The following is a 19,886-nucleotide window of genomic DNA, read 5'->3' on the forward strand; positions in this document are numbered from 1 at the left end:
CATATATATTTCATTGCTCCAAACACGTGGCCCTCTCCTTGGAAAATTGCCTTCTGGGCCTGATGGAGGGTGGCTTTTACTACCACTGAAAGCCTTTATCCTTTTTATATAAATTTGATTTTTAACAGAAACAACACTGGAAAACAAACGTGGTGAATTATTAGATCAAGGTGTAACTTTCCAGATAGTTTTCCTAAATGGTCCATAAAATAAAGTCTAAAGGCAATTGCAAAATAAAGTTTTAATGATCCTGTGAGAAGCAGCATGGAGCTCCCCCCAAAAAGGACAGTCCTCTGAATGATTCCAATGCATTTATTTTAAAAATCAACGTAGGTATATTAAGATTGGTCTTGTTAAACAGCCTGTACAGCCCAATGGTAACTAAGTAGACTTGAAAGAAAAGTTAGCATGTAGAGCAGGAGGGCAGTGTGGCAGTCACAGGGCCACAGAGTCTCAGGTGGTCTCAGCACAATGCACCACCATGTCCCAGCCCCTCGAGCATGCTACATGCCCACCAGCCATTTGTTCCTTTGAACACTTTGTTATACAGGTTATTTCTAAGCAAAAAAAACAAAGTCTGGGAAGGCAGTTCTGGGAGTCAAAGGAAAAGTAGAGAGGAAGAGACTTTTTAAAAAAAAAAATTATAGACTTCTATATCAACTTATAAAGAGTTAGGCTAACATCCAAACTTTTTAAATGTTTAAGAAATGCTCAAAGAATCCGTAAAAGAAAGATATAAATAATCCGCAAACTAATTAACTCCCTGAATAATATCGGAATTAACTGCTTAAACCATGGCTTCTCTTCGGAGAGGCACATAAGACTCATTTCTCTAAACTTACGAGAGAAATTTTCCAGCTGTTATCTACTTTTTCTTGCACCTGCCATTTAGTTTATCAAACTGTGTTCATTTCTGTAGTTTAACTTCAGACTCATTCTGGAGTAATGACTTGTGTTATTGAATTTGTTTCTTCCCCCTGCCTTTTTTTTTTTTTTTTTTTTTAAGATTGACATTTGAACAGGACATAGAACGTGGCAATACAGATGGCCTGGGAGACTGTCACAGTAAGTAAAGCTTTGTATCCATGCTCATCTTTGTGCAAGGATCTTTTTATCGGATGGCCTAGAAACATTACCTCACATGTGGAACTAGGTGCAGCTGGCATTAAGACAGGCAGAAGTAACAGAAATATCTTCTAAATATCAAATAAAGAAAACTGTGTTTGAAAGCCAGTGTCGTCAGTGCTGTTGCTATAAATGCTGGCACCTATTTCCTTGTTACAATGCCATGGAACCAATTCACTCTAGAGGATATTAATTATAGCAGAGCAGTACATTAGATCAGCATTTCCATTAAAAAACTGGTTTTGTTGTTTTAAAAAAATGTGTTATTACACCATAATTTTTAGCCAAATAATAAGAAGATTGATTGCTGTACTCTAGCTTTTTAATTGAATGGGAGTGTTTTGTTCTTCTTGAACATATCGACTAATAAAAGTAATTACTTTTAATTAGATTTATGTCTATTACCATTTGCCGTAGAAAAAGATTTCAGGAAGAACCCACTAAGTACAAGATGACTCAAAATAACCCTTTTTATAGAAATTAACCTATTATGCTTACTTTGGAGTTCATTTCAAAGTTATTAAATGATAACATTTTAGTTCTAACTTCATATAAAAGATCCTGGTCAGACATTTGTCCAGTTGTCCTATGATCTGATTAACATGGATATTCTCCTTAAAATGTTTATTAATGCCAATTTAGAGAATAATGCCATTCTTTTGGAAAATATGTAGTTTGAAGTGTTTTAAACATTACATATGATGAATTCCAGGAAGCTTAGACTCAAAGAGGCACGCAAAAAATAGCTCCTAAGGGACTGGAACAGCATTACTCTGATATCTAATTCCATAATGAAAATCATGGATTCGGGAAGCCGGGGTGGCTCAGCGGTTTAGGGCCGCCTTCAGCCCAGGGCCTGATCCTGGAGACCTGGGATTGAGTCCCCCATCGGGCTCCCTGCATAGAGCCTGCTTCTCCCTCTGTCTGTGTCTCTGCCTCTCTCGCACACGCTCTGTGTCCCTCATGAATGAATGAATGAATGAATGAATGAATGAATAATAAATAAATAAATAAATAAATAAACAAATTTATCTATCTTAAAAAAAAAGAAAATCATGGATTAAACTCTCAATCTTTGCCATGAGTACTGAAATTTCAAAATCTAAGGTACCATTCAATTTCCTACCTTCCCTTTTTTTGGAGATCAAATATAATCAGGTAAAGAGGGCAACAGGTAGCCTCATCTCCTACTTCTTCGCTTTCTTTTTTTGTTTGCAAATATTACATATTGGCAAAAGCTTATTAGGGCTTCAAACACAAAATGTATGAGTTAAGAAATCCACAGAGGAGACGGTGTCATAACCAAAAGACCTGTGTTCCTTGTGTGCAGTGAAACAGTTTGATGTTTGATCAGTGGATCTTAAATCATGTTAATCATGTTGGTGCCTTATGGCTCCATTTTCAGAGAAACAAGTTCTGGTGTGTGTGTGCAAACTTAATTAGCTGACTTCAATGAATAATATTCTTCCTATTTTAATGATTTGGAAGCCTGGGCATCTGTAGAAAATAGGGGTGTCAATTGGGACTGAGTAACTAAACACATGAAAAATGTGAAAATGGTTGTTCCTGTCTCTATCACATGTCCACGACACCAGTGGCTTCACACTACATGTGTTTTTGGGCAAAGGAACATAGGCAAGCCTCCGTATCTAACACAGGCCCCAAGCCAGTGAATTACTCTTCAGTCTCAGGGGTCAAGTCTTTGTGCTTTCATGTGTTACCTAACCTTGAACTCCACCCCTGGTGAAGCACTAAGGGCTGGCTTAGGGCAGGAGGGTACAACTGACCCTCTGTTGCCTTTCCTAGTGGCTTTTCTGCTCTCTGTGCTCCCACTGGAGCATGACCTATTTCTGTTAGACATACCTATTCACATAAAAGCATTCAGAGGATTTAGAGAGTTGGTGCACAGTGACTTTTGCACAGGATTTTAAGGGAAAATGAGGAAATTGGCAAGTGTCTGTGTCAAGAGACTGAGGAGCAAGCGGAATGAACCAGTGATCTGACCCAGACACACTGCAGACACACACACACACACACACACACACACACACACACATGTGTATGTGTGTGTGTGTGTGTGTGTGTTGCCTAAATTTGTGTGTGATTGTTTTTATTTTGGTTTTTAATTTCCTAACTAAAACTTCTGCTGAGTTCAGAACACTGTGATACCGGACCGTTCCCCACAGGATGGTTGAGAGGATGAAGTAAAAGAGAATGTAAAGAAAAGTGTTTTCTAAGTGTGGTCCAGGTGTCACTTATTTTACCCATATATACATCCCTCTAGAGAGTAAAGCCTAAATTCCCAGAATCACATATAATTGCAGTTCCCATCCCTTCTACTACCTCTTGCCTTTTCTCTGAATCTTGGCAACAAAAACAGTGACTTTGAGGAAACTTCACTCAGGGAAGAGATAGGAAGGTGTGAAATCGGACCCAATATAAAGCATCTTGTGTTACAAGCAGAAATTAAAAAGCACTTACTTAGTACCGGGGATCATATGTTAGCATAATTCTGTATTAGCTCATTCCTACTTATTATGTAAGTCACACTAAGCAGAGTGTTCAACATTAAGTAACCTTCTCCTCCCTTTTGTCTTCCAGATTCCTTCGTGGCTCTGAATGGTAAGGAAGAAATTACTCATAATTTAAAATCGATGGAAATCTATGTGGGAAACCCTGTTTCACTAATCCTCTTGAGTATTTTCAAACTTTAGGTTTCTTTTTTAATTAATTTTTTTATCCTCATTATTTTTTTTATAGACATTTCAACTCCTCTTCCAGATCATGAAATGTCTTACTACACAGTATATGGTCAGTTTGCGGATTTTTTTTTCTTTTTTTTTTTTTTTTTTTTTTGTAATTTCAAGCCACTCATCCTGTGGTAGTTTATAGTTTTCATCCCTAAACATCATGGACCAGATTCCTTGTTACTTCAGGGTACCAATTCACTAAAATTATTTATCAGTTTCATAATGCTTCAAAAATTACTGCCTGTGAGAAATAATTGACATATGAGGCTGGTTCCTACATTTTTAATCCACATAACATGAAATTCGCCAACCTTAGGGAATTTAGTGAATATATTTAATGAGTTCTTGAGGGAGAAGAAATCGCTCTTGGACATAAGTATATCTAAGATAAAAGAATAGTGCTTAGAAGTAGTAGACCATAGCTCTTAACTGATACAGTACCATTCCCTAAAACGCTGACTTTCAGGGCAATGCCCTCTGCAGGGGAAAAAAATCTATACAGCATACAGATACCAGTTCTCTTGAGGCAAACCCTTCCAACATCACATGGAAATTAGCCATCGAAATTTAAGTTCACAAAGAGTATGAATATTTAGACATATTTGCAGTGAGAGTTCTTCAGAATGTATACAAGGAAGTGTGACGCAGTGGAGATGATGTGCAAACAGGATTTATCCCATTGTTCCTGCCCTGAAATACAGGCACTACATTAAACAAAGCCATAAAGTCCATAAACAGAATATTCTGAGCTCTGGATAAGAAAAGTTGAAATGTAGTTGATTTCAACTGTTCCATTGCTGTTTCTCAGAGTTTCCCTAAATGTTTATAGGGTAAACTATTCATGTGTTATTTTTTAAATATGAAAAACACGTGTGATGGCAGATTTAAGTTTTGTATTGGAATGAGGACTAAGAGTTTCACTGATGCACAAATATTTTATAGCTTTTGTGTTATAAAAATATGTAACAGTGACAATTCCAGGACAGTCTTTAAATGTAGAGAAAGGAAGAGAAAAAAAGGAAAGAAAAGTAAACAAGGCAGGTTTAGGATTCAAAGAAGTAGTTCAAGGTGGCTGCAAATGTGTTTACTAGCTCTACGGAAACGCTTGCTCCCTGTGTCTAATTTGTAGAAATAAAAAGCCTCTTTGGAAGTCCCAAATACTATGCGGGCCCGAGTGAGCTGGGCGGATGTAGGAAACAACTTCTGGCTTCTCCCGACTGTGCCCCTGGTGAAGGGTGGCGATGTAGAGCAGATGAGCCCCCAGAATTCATCCACTTTTAGTCTCATCGATGACGCAAGGCAGATGTCATCTAGCTTAGCTCACCCTTCAGAAGGAGAATCCACTTAGCATCTGCTCTCCTCCACTATCATACTTTGCAATCATTTCCTATAATTGAATAATCTTTACCAGAGACTGAGGAATTCATATCTTAAATCTAATTGAACCTCCCCAGCATTCATCAACTGGACTAAGACCAATTTCAACTCCCAGGTAATTTCTCATATGGAAAGAATAATTAAGCGATGGGATGCTTTTTATGAACACAAATCACCTTCCAATCTGTGGATCTCTCCTATTTCCTTTACAAAGGGAAAGGAAATTATTCATTCCTCCATATTAACATTTTAAGGGATAATGCCTGTTTGCCTTCAGCTCTTGATCAGTGGCTTCTGGGATGAAACTGAAGAGGAGTGAAAATTGTCCTTTCAATTAATGATCCTGTCCGTTTGAGGCTAAGTCTGTCCAGTATGAGGTGCTTAGAGGATTGATCACCAAAATAAGAAATGGTCCAGACACTACTTACAAAAACATAGGAGACTTTCTTTTCACAAACTAGTCCAAGAGATGTTTATTTTGGAGTTAAAAAACCTAGAATAGACTTATTTCACTCAGCAGATATGTGTTGAGTGCCTAATATGCTGCGGGGATTTGGACTACGCACATTGTATTTCTACCATCAAAGGAAAGACCAGATTGAGCATGGATATAGGCTAGGAAGCCAACCACAAAGTCCAAAACGCACCCACTGTTCCTAGCTGTGTCCTTTGCATGTCCTCCTAAAATGTTCAGTGGCTGAGTGCAAGCTCATAGAGAAAGCCTTAAAACTTGAACTGCCTAACTCAGAAAAAGGAATCATTAAAATAAACCATACACTCTCCTTGGTGAAAGTTCTATACCGCAGTAGTTACATCCCAAGAACCCCTTTTTAGTGAATTGGACCCTGTTTCCTCTCTCCCTCCCTCTCTCTCTGTCTCGTATTGATTTAGTGTTTCTTGTTTTATGTCTAATTGGCTACAATCACTGTTAATAGGTAATAGTGGGTTGAAGGGTCTCTAACCTCTGGAATCACAGACTTGTAGATATAGAGAAACGATATGATGCATATTAAAGTTAACTTCTAAAATCTATTTCTTTGCATTTTATAAGAATAGTACATCAGAGGCACCTGGCTGGCTCAGTCAGTACATTGTACGACTCTCAATATCCGGGTCATGAGTTCCAGCCTGACATTGGATGGAAAGGTTGATTACTTAAAAAAAATTAAAAAAAAATAAAAAAAGAATACATCATAAGCTCCAGTGATTAAAACATGACCTTTCATAAGTCATTAACAGACAAAATCATAGGCTCTGAATCTACTGACCTATAATACCATATCCACAAATAAATGCTTATTTTTGCATCTTTGCTTTGGTTAGAAGTGATTTTAAGAAGAGAAATTATTTCCTTGTAACATATTTTAAGGTTGGAGAAATAGTAATAATAATATACCTCTTTGAATTCAAACTGAGGACTACTACTTTATGGTGCTCTTACAAAGCGGTTCTAAAATTTTTGAGAATCAAGTATTGCTTTCTCTGTCTGATTCACCAGTGACACGTGTTGCCTATCCTCAAGCATAAGTTTAAAAGAATACAAACCTCATGCTGCTCAATTTTTTTCTTTAATTTTGAGTACATCAGATGCATGGTTTCTCTAGATTTACATATAGAAAAAGGGGATGTGGTGGGTATTAGACTAACACTTCAGCAATAGGAAGGAGCTGATTTCTCACATTTGTGTAAAGCATTTTCCTACCTAACTACCATCTGGTCCACATTAATTTCCTCTCATAGCCATAGCTTTCCATTACCAATGAGTTTTCCATGTATTTGCAGCATATGGTCCAGGAAATCTTTTGACGGAGAATGTGCCCCTTAGGCATATATTTCCCCTAGATTATCGTATTAAGAAATGTTCTCCCTAAACCATACTTAGAGCATTACCATAAAATTGCCCCTTGAACACAGTTAAATTGAAAGTACTCAAAATGCATATCAATTCAGGTAAAAGAAATTCTTGCTACTTGGAGAAAAGAGTTTTGTTTTGTTTTTTCATTCTCCCCTTTCTAACTCCCTACAAAACAATTTCTAATAGTTTGCTTATGCTGGGTGCTGAATTCTCTGTTAGGCTGACCATATATTGCCTAAGAGCAGTGTAGACTTCAGGAGTAGAAAACAGGGGCTATGATTTAGACCTCGATATAAGCAAAAAAGAAGTCAAAAAATTCTGCATTTCCAAGTCCCGCTTAGTTTTCCTACTCCTGTTCTCTTATCAGTATTATAAGATGAGCTGTGGAACCCAGAAATGAAAGAACAGAAAGTCTAGAATGCAAACATTCTTTAGTTTTAAATCAACATGTTCTTAACAATTGGATATAAACCCAACTATGTGCAACAAAGCCAATGTTTGAAGCTGCGTGGAGGCCAAACAAACTCTACATAGAAAGAGGTTTCTTAAATGTTACCAAAGTTCTGTGGTGGCATTTATGAGTGATGCTTCCACAGAAATCATTATAATTTAAGTGAGCCACTTGGCTCGTTTGCTTTTTCCCATTGTCTTCTTTACATATGTCATCTGTTATGGGCAGTACTGAAGTCTCCTGGAAACCCAACTTCTTATAGTAACTGTGATAAAGAAGAATGCAGTGCATTGTTCATCATAATCTTTCTGGTCACCAGTATTTTATTTATCACATACATGGTGATCACAGCCCAAGGTTTGAGCCACTTCTGAATCTGTCCTACTTTCTACCAGAGGCGCTGATCACATATTCACAGTAGTTGCCTTGATGTCTTTTCAAACATTGTCCAAGAGGTGGCTATAGGTAAGATGGCTTAATAGGCCAAAGATTCTACTTGGAAATCAGGGAGAAGTTAAATTTTATTTCTACCAGAGAAAACAGGTAGTGGGGCTTCTTTAACTCACTGTGACAGTTTCCCTCAAAGCACCTGGTGTGACCTGTACTTAACCCTGTGGAATGATGAAAGGAAAGCTCGGGAATGTGTTCTCAGGAAGTATTCGGAGTTTCTACTGTAACTCCCAACCTGGCCATTCTTTTCTTGTGGTAGGCTGTAGGCCCCTCTGGGTCTCAAAAAGCTATCCCTTTCTAACCTGAATCACATCAGTCTGCATGGCCTCAAGAACAAACTCTCCCAAGAGTGAGTCACGAAACCATGAAACTGACTTTGCAGAAGGCACAGCCATGGCAACAAGGGGCAGTTGAGGCTGTCATTCCAGGGAAGCGGTGCTGTGAGTAGCTCCCTTTAGAAAGCAGTCATCTCTTCTAGAAATGGTCAACCTGTGAAGTTGAGTTGAAGCTGAAAACTAGACACCCCGTCCATGAGAAAGGCTCCAGGAGAAGGGCTCAGGACAGCTGAGCTGTTGCTAACAGGCGAGAAGCTCATCCACTACCATAAACCAGCCCCATCAGTCACAAAGGGTGTCCTCCAGAATGGACACATCTTGCCTTTAGTGGTGCTAGGGGAATGCCAAAGAAGGACACTACTATTTCTTGAGCATGTGCTGTGTGTCAGACACTGCTGAGTACTTTTCACCATTATGTCACTCTATCCTCTCCACACGGGGAGGTAAGTGACATCACCCCCATTTTGTGCACAAGGAAATACAAGGCCCAGAGAGATTAAGTGAATCTCCCAGGCTCACCCAGCAAGCAGCAGAGATACGATCTGGCCCTTCATCCTCTACCTGCAGGCACAGGGAGTCTTCTGCTGAGCCTCAAAACCCAAGCTTGTTATTTCTAGGGCAGTCTCCTTTCAGTCTTACAGCCGGCTTGGGTGTCCACCTCCTGGCCTCCGAGCAAAGGGAATGTGGGGGTCTCCAGCGATGTTTTCCCTAACTGTATTTGTGATGAAAACAGGGCACTCCAGTTCCCTTTTGCCCAGCACCACCACGTCAGATGCGGCGGCTCAAGAGGGGTATGAGTCTAGGGCAGGAATGCTGGACTGGAAGGATCTGCTCGATTCACCTGACAGCACAGACTCTTTGGGGGCGGTGTCTTCCCGTAATCACCAAGACAAGAAGGGTAAGGCCTTGGAAATGCCTCTTCCTCTGGGGGGAGAGGGAGGGAAAAGTGAGGAGGACTGTGTAACTGCTTCCAGCTGAATCGTAGCAGTGTTTAAGGATCCTCCAACACACCCTGATTGAAAGCTTCTCAGAAAAGACTGCCATCCAATCCTCTGTGCGAGGCTTGATCCAAAATTATTCCCCGATCAAGGAGAAACCACACAAAACAAATAACACATCTCTGAGCCTCCTCCATCCAAAAGAGGTGCGGCTTGGCCCAAAGCAGATCCCTCTCCACTCGTCTGAGCTCACTCTGTGAATCTGGGTCCTCTCTTCCCATTCCACAGCGGGGTGGAATGCAGTGCGCTTGGCATGCACACGTAACCCATGGGAAGGCCCGTTTAATGAGTGAATGGAGCAATCGCAGGGCAGAGTCTTTTCTGGCTGGTGGCGTCCCTCACTCACGCATGGTGCTGAATTTGAATAGAGCCGTGGTCCTGCGATGTACTGTAACTGCCCTTTGAGGACAACAGCTAAAACAAAAAATATGTTATTTAATCAAGCAGAATTGCTATGCATTTAAAACGGAAAGGAAGCTGCGCTCAATGAAAGGGACTCTACTGTGAACTGTCCTAAATTCTCCCCTGCTTTCTTTGCTCAACTAGAGACAGGAAATGTCCTCTCTTTTCTCGCCAGTAGCTGCTTCTGGTAACACATCCTACTTTAGTTGCAGCTGCGACCGAAGAGGCCTTTACTTGTCCAGAAAACAGTCTTGTAAATCAGAGACTGAAAAGCCCAGTTATGTTGAGAGCTGTTTCCCCTCATTCAGAATTGTTTACTTCTATATGTTTTCAAGGGTTTCATCCAGGCAGGGGTGTGAGTCTCGAGGGCAGACCAGCCACAGTGACCCCTGGGGGCCAGTCTCTGGTCGTGGCCCCCACACCCCTCACCCCCCACTCAGGGTTTTCTATATACGTAATTTCCATCTTTACTTTGAGAGAATGTTTGCCAGGCAGACGCATGGGCCAGATTTTCACCCTTTTTTGGTGACTCCCCTCCGGAGAGCACCGTACGCTCTGCTGCTCTGTGCGCCAAGCCACGATGCGAAGTGTCGCCCTTTCAACTTGTCCTTGAGCATGTCCCGTCAAAAGTCAATTTGATTTTCCCTCGTGACTTCTCATTCATATTCCCCACCCTGAATCTTAAGAAGAGTGGCTTTTGTCTCCGCAGCCTCCTGAAGGTGGAGGCACTCCCATTCTTTCCATTCCGAGAAAGCACCAGGCTCATCGGTGTTGGGACAGAACTCTCAGGGCAGGCCGCAAGCCCTGCCACGCATGTGCCATTATTTGTTATGTGTGGCTCCAGACCTCAGATGGGTTGTCTTGGCCGAGTTCTCAAGAAGAGATGGCTCCGTAAAATCACTCTGTGTTTGCCCACTGTAACCTTCTGAAAAACCAAACAGCTTTTCCAGTAAAGCATTAGCTATGTCAACCAAATCTCTAGCTGTTGGTTACAATCATTTTCTCTTCACTTCACGGAGACGGGTGGCATGAATCTTTTCCAACCGTTAACTCCCCCAAGGGATGGAGGTTATCAAAGAGTCCAATTAACACTTTGACAGATCATTTGAAAATTCAGCATCGTTCATCCTCTTGGGTCTTATTATGAATATTGACAAAGCTGGAAGCAGTCTACAAATTGTCAAACAATGGTGGCAGAGGTGATTGCATGGGTGTTTAACATGATCACTGTTCTTGTGCTATTAACTCCTTGCCTTGCCCTGTCAAATTCGAGTTTGGTTTTTGGCAATTGATCGTGTATTTGATGGGGCAATGACAATGGGTTGTTACGCCGAAAGTTTTTCAAAAAAAAAAAAAAATGTAGCCTGATGTTCCTTTTACCATGATTTTTATGATTTTAATTTCCATTTTGCTTTGAATTGTTTTCCTGTTTACTGTTCATGATTTATTTTCAACTTCTGTTCTGTTTTGCTAAGCACTGTGTGGTATGACTTGGTGATGGCGTTATTCTGTTGGAAAAGTCTTGTTTCTTTTCTGACTCATTACGATGTCCCCTAACTTAGCCCAATCTGTGATCTCCTCGCTTCTTTTCATTTCCTGATGTGGGTGCCTTAATGATGTCACATCCGTGCGTACAGCATCTCCCGGGATGTGAGAGTTTCGTGGGTTTTGCAAGGGCCTCTGGCGGGTGCTCTTTTCACTGGGTCGATTGTCTCATGGGAATGTGACATTTGTGTGCCCCGGCTTTAGGAGCTAAATATACTCTGGAATTGTTTCTAAAATATCACACATTTCCCCACTAAGCAGAAAATGTGTCCCGCTCACCAGCTAACTGAGGAGGAGTCAAGTGCCCATGCCTTTTTTATTTTGGCTGCTGAATAAAAGGCCAGTGAGCCAAGGAGCCCACAGCTCTGCCCTGCGGATTGGCAGGACACCACTGGGCTGACCCTACTTTTTTCCCACCACGGCCTCCAAACAGCCCTGCATTTCCAGAGTATGTTTGCTTGCCTTTTTCTTTCTTTGCCTCGCTGTGTCTTTCGTCTTTATTTAATCCTGTGCGTCCCTCATATTCTGTCAAAGCACCAATCCTCACCTTGCAATCTAACCCCCTTCTGCTACCATTGTTCTCAGCCTCCCCCTTGCAAAATAATAGACCCAAGCCCTCTGCCCTTCTGTGGAATGTTCCAAGGCTCTTTCCTTCTACACTGTGAGTAGCATTCGGACGCTGTGTGTACATATACAGTCATACTAACAAAGCCTGAGAAGGGGCCTGTAAGGCTCACAGAAGCATTATCACCGAAAATGAAGCAATTTTCTCTCTCAGTAACTGGCCTTGCCCTTCATTACCCTACTGGCCTTGTCTAATGTCTCTTGTCCTTGCTGCTTTTCTTTAAAATTGCCTGATATCTTTCAAGCCCTAGATTCATTAGTAAAAACACAGCCAACCGCTCTGTTTTATCTCTGGGTCCCTAGATGTCTGGAGCCTCCAGAGCCAGCCCTTTAATCATCAAGTTGATAAATTGGATGCAGCCCTGGCTACTTCTTTCTTGGTTTTGCCACATTTAAAAATATATATTATTTATTCATCCTATAACTATTGAGGTGGTAATGAGTAGTTACAAAGAGGCTCTAATTACATATGAATAAGAAAGAAAATCCACTTTATTTTTAGATCTGGCTTGTCTCCCCCCACCTCCCTTCCCACAGCAAAAGAAATAAGAGCTTTCTTTTTTAGCTTAAGCAATACTGAAAATTAATAGCCACTCCTGTGCCTCTTGTTTCTGACCAAAAGTAATAATACCATAAAACCTGATTTCCAAGAAGACTGCAAGATATGTGAGGAAATTAGCCATGTACTGATCTGCCAAGAGAGCTGTGTAGCATAAATATAAAATGTAAATGCTGACCGCTGCTGTTAGGACACAAGAATAAATCAGAACACAAGAAAATCCCCTACTTCAGATTTTATAGAGTCCTTGCGAGCTGTCAGAAAACAGATGAAATAGTCAATATATACAAAGATGTTCTCATTTGATTGGAAATGCCAGCACTGTAGTATGCTTATATATTTTGGGAAATCTTTAAAGTAAGATATTATCAATTACATCTAGTCAAGTGGATATACTCATTACAGACAAGAAAAAGATGTAGAGACAGAATTTAAATTAGAGATCAAATGAATAATTTAAACTAAAACATACAGTAAATGTTGAATATATTTTAATCAATGTACAAGCTATTTGTGTAAGCAATTTTTACTTTGGGAAATAATATTGCAGTAAGATTCATAAGGCCTGTAAAGTATGGTGATGAGTATGTTCTCTGTACTTCATAACAATCCTGAACAGAAGTTTCCAGACGATAGAGTTAATCAATGATTCCTCTAACACTATGTAGCCTACAACAGTAGGGCCTCCCTGTAGGACAGGTGGTTCCTTACGTGACAGAATTTAGACAGCAAGGGATATCACGGCCTTCAAGAATACTGAACCCTGTGCTGCAAGGTCATGCCTTTTTCATTTCTCTTTCCAGTCTTCTTGGTTATGTCGAGGGGCAAGTCTCAGTTTGGTGCTTTATGATTAAGAACTCCCTTCACTTGCTATTATCCCACTCTGACAAGAAGAGACAGGCTTCAGACTGGGGGTTTTGCCATATAGCTGGAACTAGGTGGACATTAATGCTGTTTGCTTTCAGTTATTTTTTTATGGTTACCTTTTTCCCCCATTGATGATAATGACATAAGGTTTCTACTTGAAATGCATTTTAAAGGTAACTTAAATAAAATACTAAGTAAATGCAAATGCAGGAAGTGTTACAAGGGTATAAAATTACTAGGTAAGATGCCTTGGTATCACTAAAACTGTGGTATTGGCAGCTGAATGACTAAAGTTTGGGTTACTTTGGCTTAGAGCAATTATAGGAGTCCAATGAGGATTAAACTACTACCAAAACATCGCTTCTGGCATTTGGAAGAACAAGATTCATAACTGCCACGCTCCTGTTGGCTGGGCTCTGAGGGTTGCAATGAGATGACCTAGTGCTCTTCTGATATCTCCTCCCACTGGTGAGCTTTGTGACTGGGGATGAGAAGTTTGATCAAGTGGGAGTTTAGAGAAAAATGGATTTAGACTAGAGGGAAACTACTCATTCTAGTCTTGTTAAGCATCTGGTGAGGTTTTTCTCCAGACCAGCAGTGAGGACCCAAGTATACCTGTAGCCCTATTATTTCCCAGGCTGTGGCCTAGGCAGGTGTTCCGTCAGCATTCCTGCTACCTGTCTACTTTTCCATTTCCGAACGGACTCGTGATAACAGTGTGTTCCCCTGACCTGGCGGTAACCTGCACTTGACCCTTTTTGCCCTTTGCTCTCATTCAAACTCTACCTATTTTGAGTCTCAAACCCTCAGAACCAGGCTTAACTCATTAACAAGCTGAGAAACCCAATTTTAGGTGAGCACTGTAGATCAGGGAGCCTGGCTCCGATTGCTCTAGCATTTTTAACAGCCTCCAATGCTTAAAATCTAATGGATTGGCGATTTTTAAAGTGCCCCGATTCTCTCAATGGGTCAAGTTATTTTGTGGCTCCTATCAAGTTTTTATGTAGGTGATCCTACATACCGAGAAAATTATTAGTGATGACCATAGTAAAGAGAGTAAAACCAGCTTCTCTTCTTTTCCTGACTCCTAAACTTGGGCCAGATTTTCTCTGCCATTTCCTCAGTAACATTACCATAACAAAAATGTTTTCTGAGGCCTCTCAAGCAAAATTTATTACTGGCTCCACAGCACAGTACTGGATGCCAATAAGAAGTTAGAGGCTACACTAGAGATAGACGCGGTTCCTATCCAAGAAATAGCAAACCGCCAGACAGACGAAGCACACGTAGACAAGAAAGTGCAGCAGAAAGCCTCTCTGACCACCACTGCCTGTGTGAACAAGGCAAAAGTGCTCATCACAGACTTGAGCAAAGGGCATTAGACAACTGAAGGCAGTTTGGCTGATGTCAAGGACACAGCCCTTGGAAGAGGGTTTCTCAGCCCTTCCTTTCAGCACCAGTGCAGCAGTGGTCCTATGCCACTGGACAGCGGGGAGGCGGGAGGAGGTATGTTGGGTGTGGGTTTCATAGTTTAAGATTTTGTGGAGGTGCTGCCAAACTCAGGCTTATTTTTAACAGCCTTAACTTTGTTTCAAAAAGACTGAAGCTCTTGATAATTTGCATAGCGTTTATTAGTAAAACCTATAGCATCAGCCATTTTTAAATGTGCCGGTAGGGCAGTCTTGGAGAATTCAGAGAAGAGAGTTTGGTTTGATGGGGAGGACTACCAGGGAGCAGGACAGGAGACTTCTCCTTCCACCCCACAATCCACATCTGAGTGGACCAGGTAGGACTGGGCATGCACAGAGCCCAAGAACACTAAAAGATGGGGATTGACTGCTATTGCTCCAACAAGCATCCTGAATTAAAATTCACTTATTTCTGTCTTGAGCATTGGAGGAAAGCTATCCTTCAAAGTCCATAAAAAGTATCTAAGTTGCTACTGCTGCTGCTAATCAAATACAAGATACAATTCTTGAAATGTAGTCCATTGGTATTTTAATTTGTAAATAATGCTATACTGGCCCCACAAAGGTTTCAGATCATTTTTATTACTCTCTGTTAAGCTATTTTAATCTCCAAAGTGTATAAGGGTTCAAAGAATATTTGTAGGAATCATTCAAAACACATTATTTAGGGGTAGCAGAGTAAGATTACTAAATAAAATACAGAATTCCTAGTTAAAATTGATTTTCAGACAAGCTATGAATAATTTCTAGGGTAAGTATGTCCTACAGGTTGCATGAGACATACTTATACTAAAGCATTATTATCCCATTGAAGTTGAAATTTAACCAGATATTCTGTAAACTTGTTAACTGGCAATCCTACTGGAAGAGACTGCTGTTAATTTATTCAATGAGTACATAAAATCTAATCTCTAGGTTACGTCTTCCAACTCTTAGAAAACCCTAGAAAAACCCATGTAAGAGGAATTAAAGTAAAAGTTTCATTCTGTGAAAAATCTTACCATTTGGAGAATTATCCCTAAAAGTTATACATGCATTTGGAATGTGATAGAGTAATTTAAAAGATTATCCCTGAATGGTGGCTTTCAAATGCCACTTTTTTAAAAATTTATTTATTTTAAAGATAGAGCATGGGCAGAGGGACAAGCAGACTCCCTGTAGAGCACGGAGCCCACAGCAACTTAATCTCACAACCCTGAGGTCATGACCTGAGCCGAAACCAAGAATTGGACACCTAACCGACTGAGCCACCCAGTTGCCACTCAAAAGCCACTTTTAAAAGTGAGAAAAGCTCAGAAATCAAATTGTCCCTAAAAGAAGCATGGTTTAAACTATTGGTTCCTTCTAATTGTATTTAACCTCAGGTTTTTATCAACTGTTATGTTACCCTAACATGTTATTTTTTTCTTTAACTATGTGGCTTCCCTTTTTTTCCCATTTCTTATTTCCATGGCTTTGAAGGAGATTAAATGGAATCCAGAAAGCACTATAAAATCTGTTTTATGATGGTGACAATAACCTTAGCTCAAAGAAAAGCAAAACAGCAGCCTCAGTTTCCTTCTTCATGCATTTAACAAACAGCCAAAAGGTGCTATCCGCAGACTGTGTTACAGTGGGTGCTGATCTGAATTCAACCTAAGTTCTCAAATGAAGGAAATCATGGTTTCGTTAGGGGGGCGGGGTACATGCAGGTGACCTCTTGGCTAGCCAGTGGGGCAGGGTCAGTAAGGGAAGTAAAGGAGAGGGGAGTCAGCAGAGGTCTGAGAGAAGAGGAAAGGAGACACAACTCTGATCCGAGCTGGGAGGGGGGGGGCAGGGAAGGGTCTTGCAACAGTACTGAAGGGTAAGAGGAAGGAGGACATTGCAAACTAAACAAGCCACAGGATCAGGACGTGGAGCTAGGGAAGTACGGAGTGTGCAGTGACTAAAATAATCTGGTATTTAGGGGGCCAGAATGGGACCTGAGACGGAAAGGGTAGTCTGGAGCCTTACAAGTTATGCTAAGGGACTCGGGCTGTAGCTGTGGGCAGAGGGGGATAGGAAGGTGGATGGGTGGGGGAAAGGGATGAAAGGAGAGAAAGACAGATCGAGAGGATGATAGATATGTAACGAATGGATCATTCAATCATATTAGGTTATTAGCTTACATATATATAGTAAGTTTGGGAAATGGAACTTTATATCTGTTCTGGATCTACTTCTCTGTTTCTACACCTCACCGGCATTTCCCTGGTAGATGCTCCTTGCCAAGCTCTGAGTTCTATCCAAGGTAAAGCTCCAAGCAAACTGAACTCCAAATCTGAGCTTCTCCTGTCTCTCTAGTTAAAACACTGGGATGCATGGCACAGAGTTTTCATCGAGATCAGATACTGAAATTGGGGAAGACTGAGAAAGAAATAATATATATTTCTAATATATAATATAATCCAGGGTGCCACCATTTATTTTTACTACATTAATATTTCCCTGTCACCTATCAGAAGAGGAATCTATTTGAACAACCGAGGAAAGCAGTATTGTAAGCAGGTCAGGTGCCAGGCTTTCGGACAGATGATGTGCAGGTCTCCATGTGAGCATGCGCTGGGGAGGAGGGGCACGGACGGAGATGCCCATGTGGAAGGCTGTAATTGTTCTTTCAGCAGCACGGGCAGAGATGTAGATTTGATCTAATTAATTTTGTATCCTCCTGACAACTTGCTGAATTTATCTAAGGTCTTGATGAGATTATTGTGGAAAGGGTAGATGGAAAAAAAAAAAAGTTAAATGTCAGCCATGTAGGAAGCTGTTTCATCTCCCTGCCTGCCTGAATCTGCACACCAATATTTAAACTTTCTTTTCGAGAAATACCAACTAAAACCTTTTTTTCTTCGCCTAACATCCATTTTCTTATAAAAATGAAGGGCTTAAATTAAGATTATGGAGACTTGAACTTTTTCTTCTAAAATTAGCAACTTAAACCTTAGGGTATTTTAAAAATCAATTAATGTTCTAGAGGTGCTTCTTATATTTCATTCTGTAGCCGCTTTTTCAAGCCACATCACCCTTGACATGAATTCATTTTACCCCCACCCTTTCCCCTCAATCTTTTTTTCCACTCTCTCATATCTTTTGCACAAACACACACACAAAATGACAAAGTTTTCTGACAGCTTAATGGAACCTTCAAGGGCTACAGGGACCAGGTTAGGCATGATCTTATTAACTGAACATCTGGAGTACTTAAAAATTAGCTCTTTAATTGGTTCGACCGCACAGTGTTCATCTAAAATTTGTTTTGACCTAACAATAAAATTGTAAAGATTCGATTTATATTTTGGATCATGTGTAATAGTGGAAAAGTAATAGCTTTATCTCAAAACTTTCTTTCTGATAGCCTTATTTCCTGGAGTTTAAAATTAAAAAAAAAAAAAAAAAACACCTTGTTACAAGGTTCAATCTGTAAACCTTACTGTTCCTTGGACAAAGTATCCTAGAAAAGGCCAAAGAGTGGAACTGGGAAATTTCCTGAGGACAGCTTCTCTTTTCTTGACATTATACGTGAGCACGGCCTTGAAAGCTGTTAAGTGTTGCTCAGAATACATAATTCATGTCCTTACCATAAAGAGCAAGGGGAAGGAAAAGCTGTATTCACGTGCCAGTCTCAGGAAGTTATAGGCCAAGCGAGCAATAGGCGAAGTCCTGTGAAGTGGAGGGGCTGCGCTGCAGGCCTGAAAGGATCTGCACGAACCGCATCAAGTGTACATCTCCCAGCCCCTTCAATCACAGAAAAGCCCTGAAGTAAACCAGTAAAAAGTAGATGGCTATACTCAAATATATCAAGTGCACAGTAGACAGGATCTTAATCGGTGTCAGAAAGCTAATTACGGACCATGTGAAGGTTTGTCATATTTAATTAATATTTCGTAAGCTCTTGTAAGCATATAGCCTGGGAACTATATTCGTAAAGAGATTCATTTCTAATGGGATAATAGGAATTTCCCACTCCAATTACTTTTAAATTTCATAATTTTGAAAAGGATGCATCCTTTTTAAATATGTTTCTACAATTACATTTCTTCACTGAAGGCAGAGGCAGTCATGAACTGTACAGAAATAATGGAAGTTCAGTGCAGTCACCACTGACAATGCTTTATTAGGAGGGAAAACGGTGTCAGGAAATTTACAGGGCAGCAACCTGCATTATGCCTAACCTTTTGGACATATAAAGCTTGTCATTTCCAGTCCTACAGCCTCTTGTTATTCATAAATAATAGATAACACTGGACACAATCATCTGACATTTGTTAAGGCAATAAATATACCCTAAGTGCTGATGGGTCTCGCACTGCATGATTTAAAAGCACACAGCAGAAATTCAACGTAACTTAAAATGTCTTATATAATTCTATGGATTTGCAGATTCAGTTCCACTCAGCAGATCTGTAAGCACTAAGCCCTGTTCGGTACACTGTTGTGCGAGGTATTTTTATTATGATAGAGCAGGACGTTGATTTGGGAAATGAACTCCATTCCTTCCTTCTGATGCAGAAATATAAAAGAATCTCGCAGAGTTTCTTATTCTCTTGTCTGATCAAACAGGAGGAGGAGGAGGAAAGATGCCCTGACCCACCATCAAATGTTGCTTGATGGCCGTGCATTATTTGAGTGGAGTCCATTTCGAAGTGACGTTGACATAACGTGCAGGCCTCTACAGGAGGTTGCTCTAGTTAGCGTGAGCCCCCAAGAGACTTTGCTTCTTCTGTCCCTGGGACCCAGTCCTGACAGGGCTGACCCAATCCAGGACCTCTCTGGGCTCTGTAGTACCAACCACTACCTGAAGGCCCCTGTGACCAGGATGGGGAGCATCAGAAACTCCCTCTCCACCGCCCCATGTCTTCATGCTGGGGCAAATAAAGAGACCACAGGCATTTTTCCAACAGCTTTTGGCTCTAGCAAATTGGGCTGATTCTGTTACAGCAGGGCCACTGTGTTTCAGGCCATATGTCAAAGCTTCTGTCAGGTACCAAGGGAAAGTGTCAGGGATTTGTTTGTCTTTCCAATAAAATCACATTAATTTTGTATTCTTTGTCAGAATATGGT

The 19,886-nt window shown here is 40.6% G+C and overlaps 1 protein-coding gene across 3 annotated transcripts in view; it reads left to right on the forward strand.

The window, feature by feature from the left end:
- Window positions 1-19,886, forward strand: part of SEMA6A (semaphorin 6A) — a 127,339-nt gene that overhangs the window by 95,246 nt on the left and 12,207 nt on the right. For 2 of the 3 annotated variants that reach the window (XM_055301820.1, XM_055301821.1), the window contains exons 16-18: window positions 1,007-1,065; window positions 3,727-3,747; window positions 9,077-9,241. In XM_055301820.1, the coding sequence (XP_055157795.1) occupies window positions 1,007-1,065; window positions 3,727-3,747; window positions 9,077-9,241 (245 nt within the window). The remainder of the gene's footprint in view (window positions 1-1,006; window positions 1,066-3,726; window positions 3,748-9,076; window positions 9,242-19,886) is intronic. The other variant, XM_055301822.1, reaches the window with a different exon arrangement.

The sequence above is a fragment of the Nyctereutes procyonoides genome, unplaced genomic scaffold (assembly GCF_905146905.1).
Source record: "Nyctereutes procyonoides isolate TBG_1078 unplaced genomic scaffold, NYPRO_anot_genome, whole genome shotgun sequence".
Lineage (NCBI taxonomy): Eukaryota > Metazoa > Chordata > Mammalia > Carnivora > Canidae > Nyctereutes > Nyctereutes procyonoides.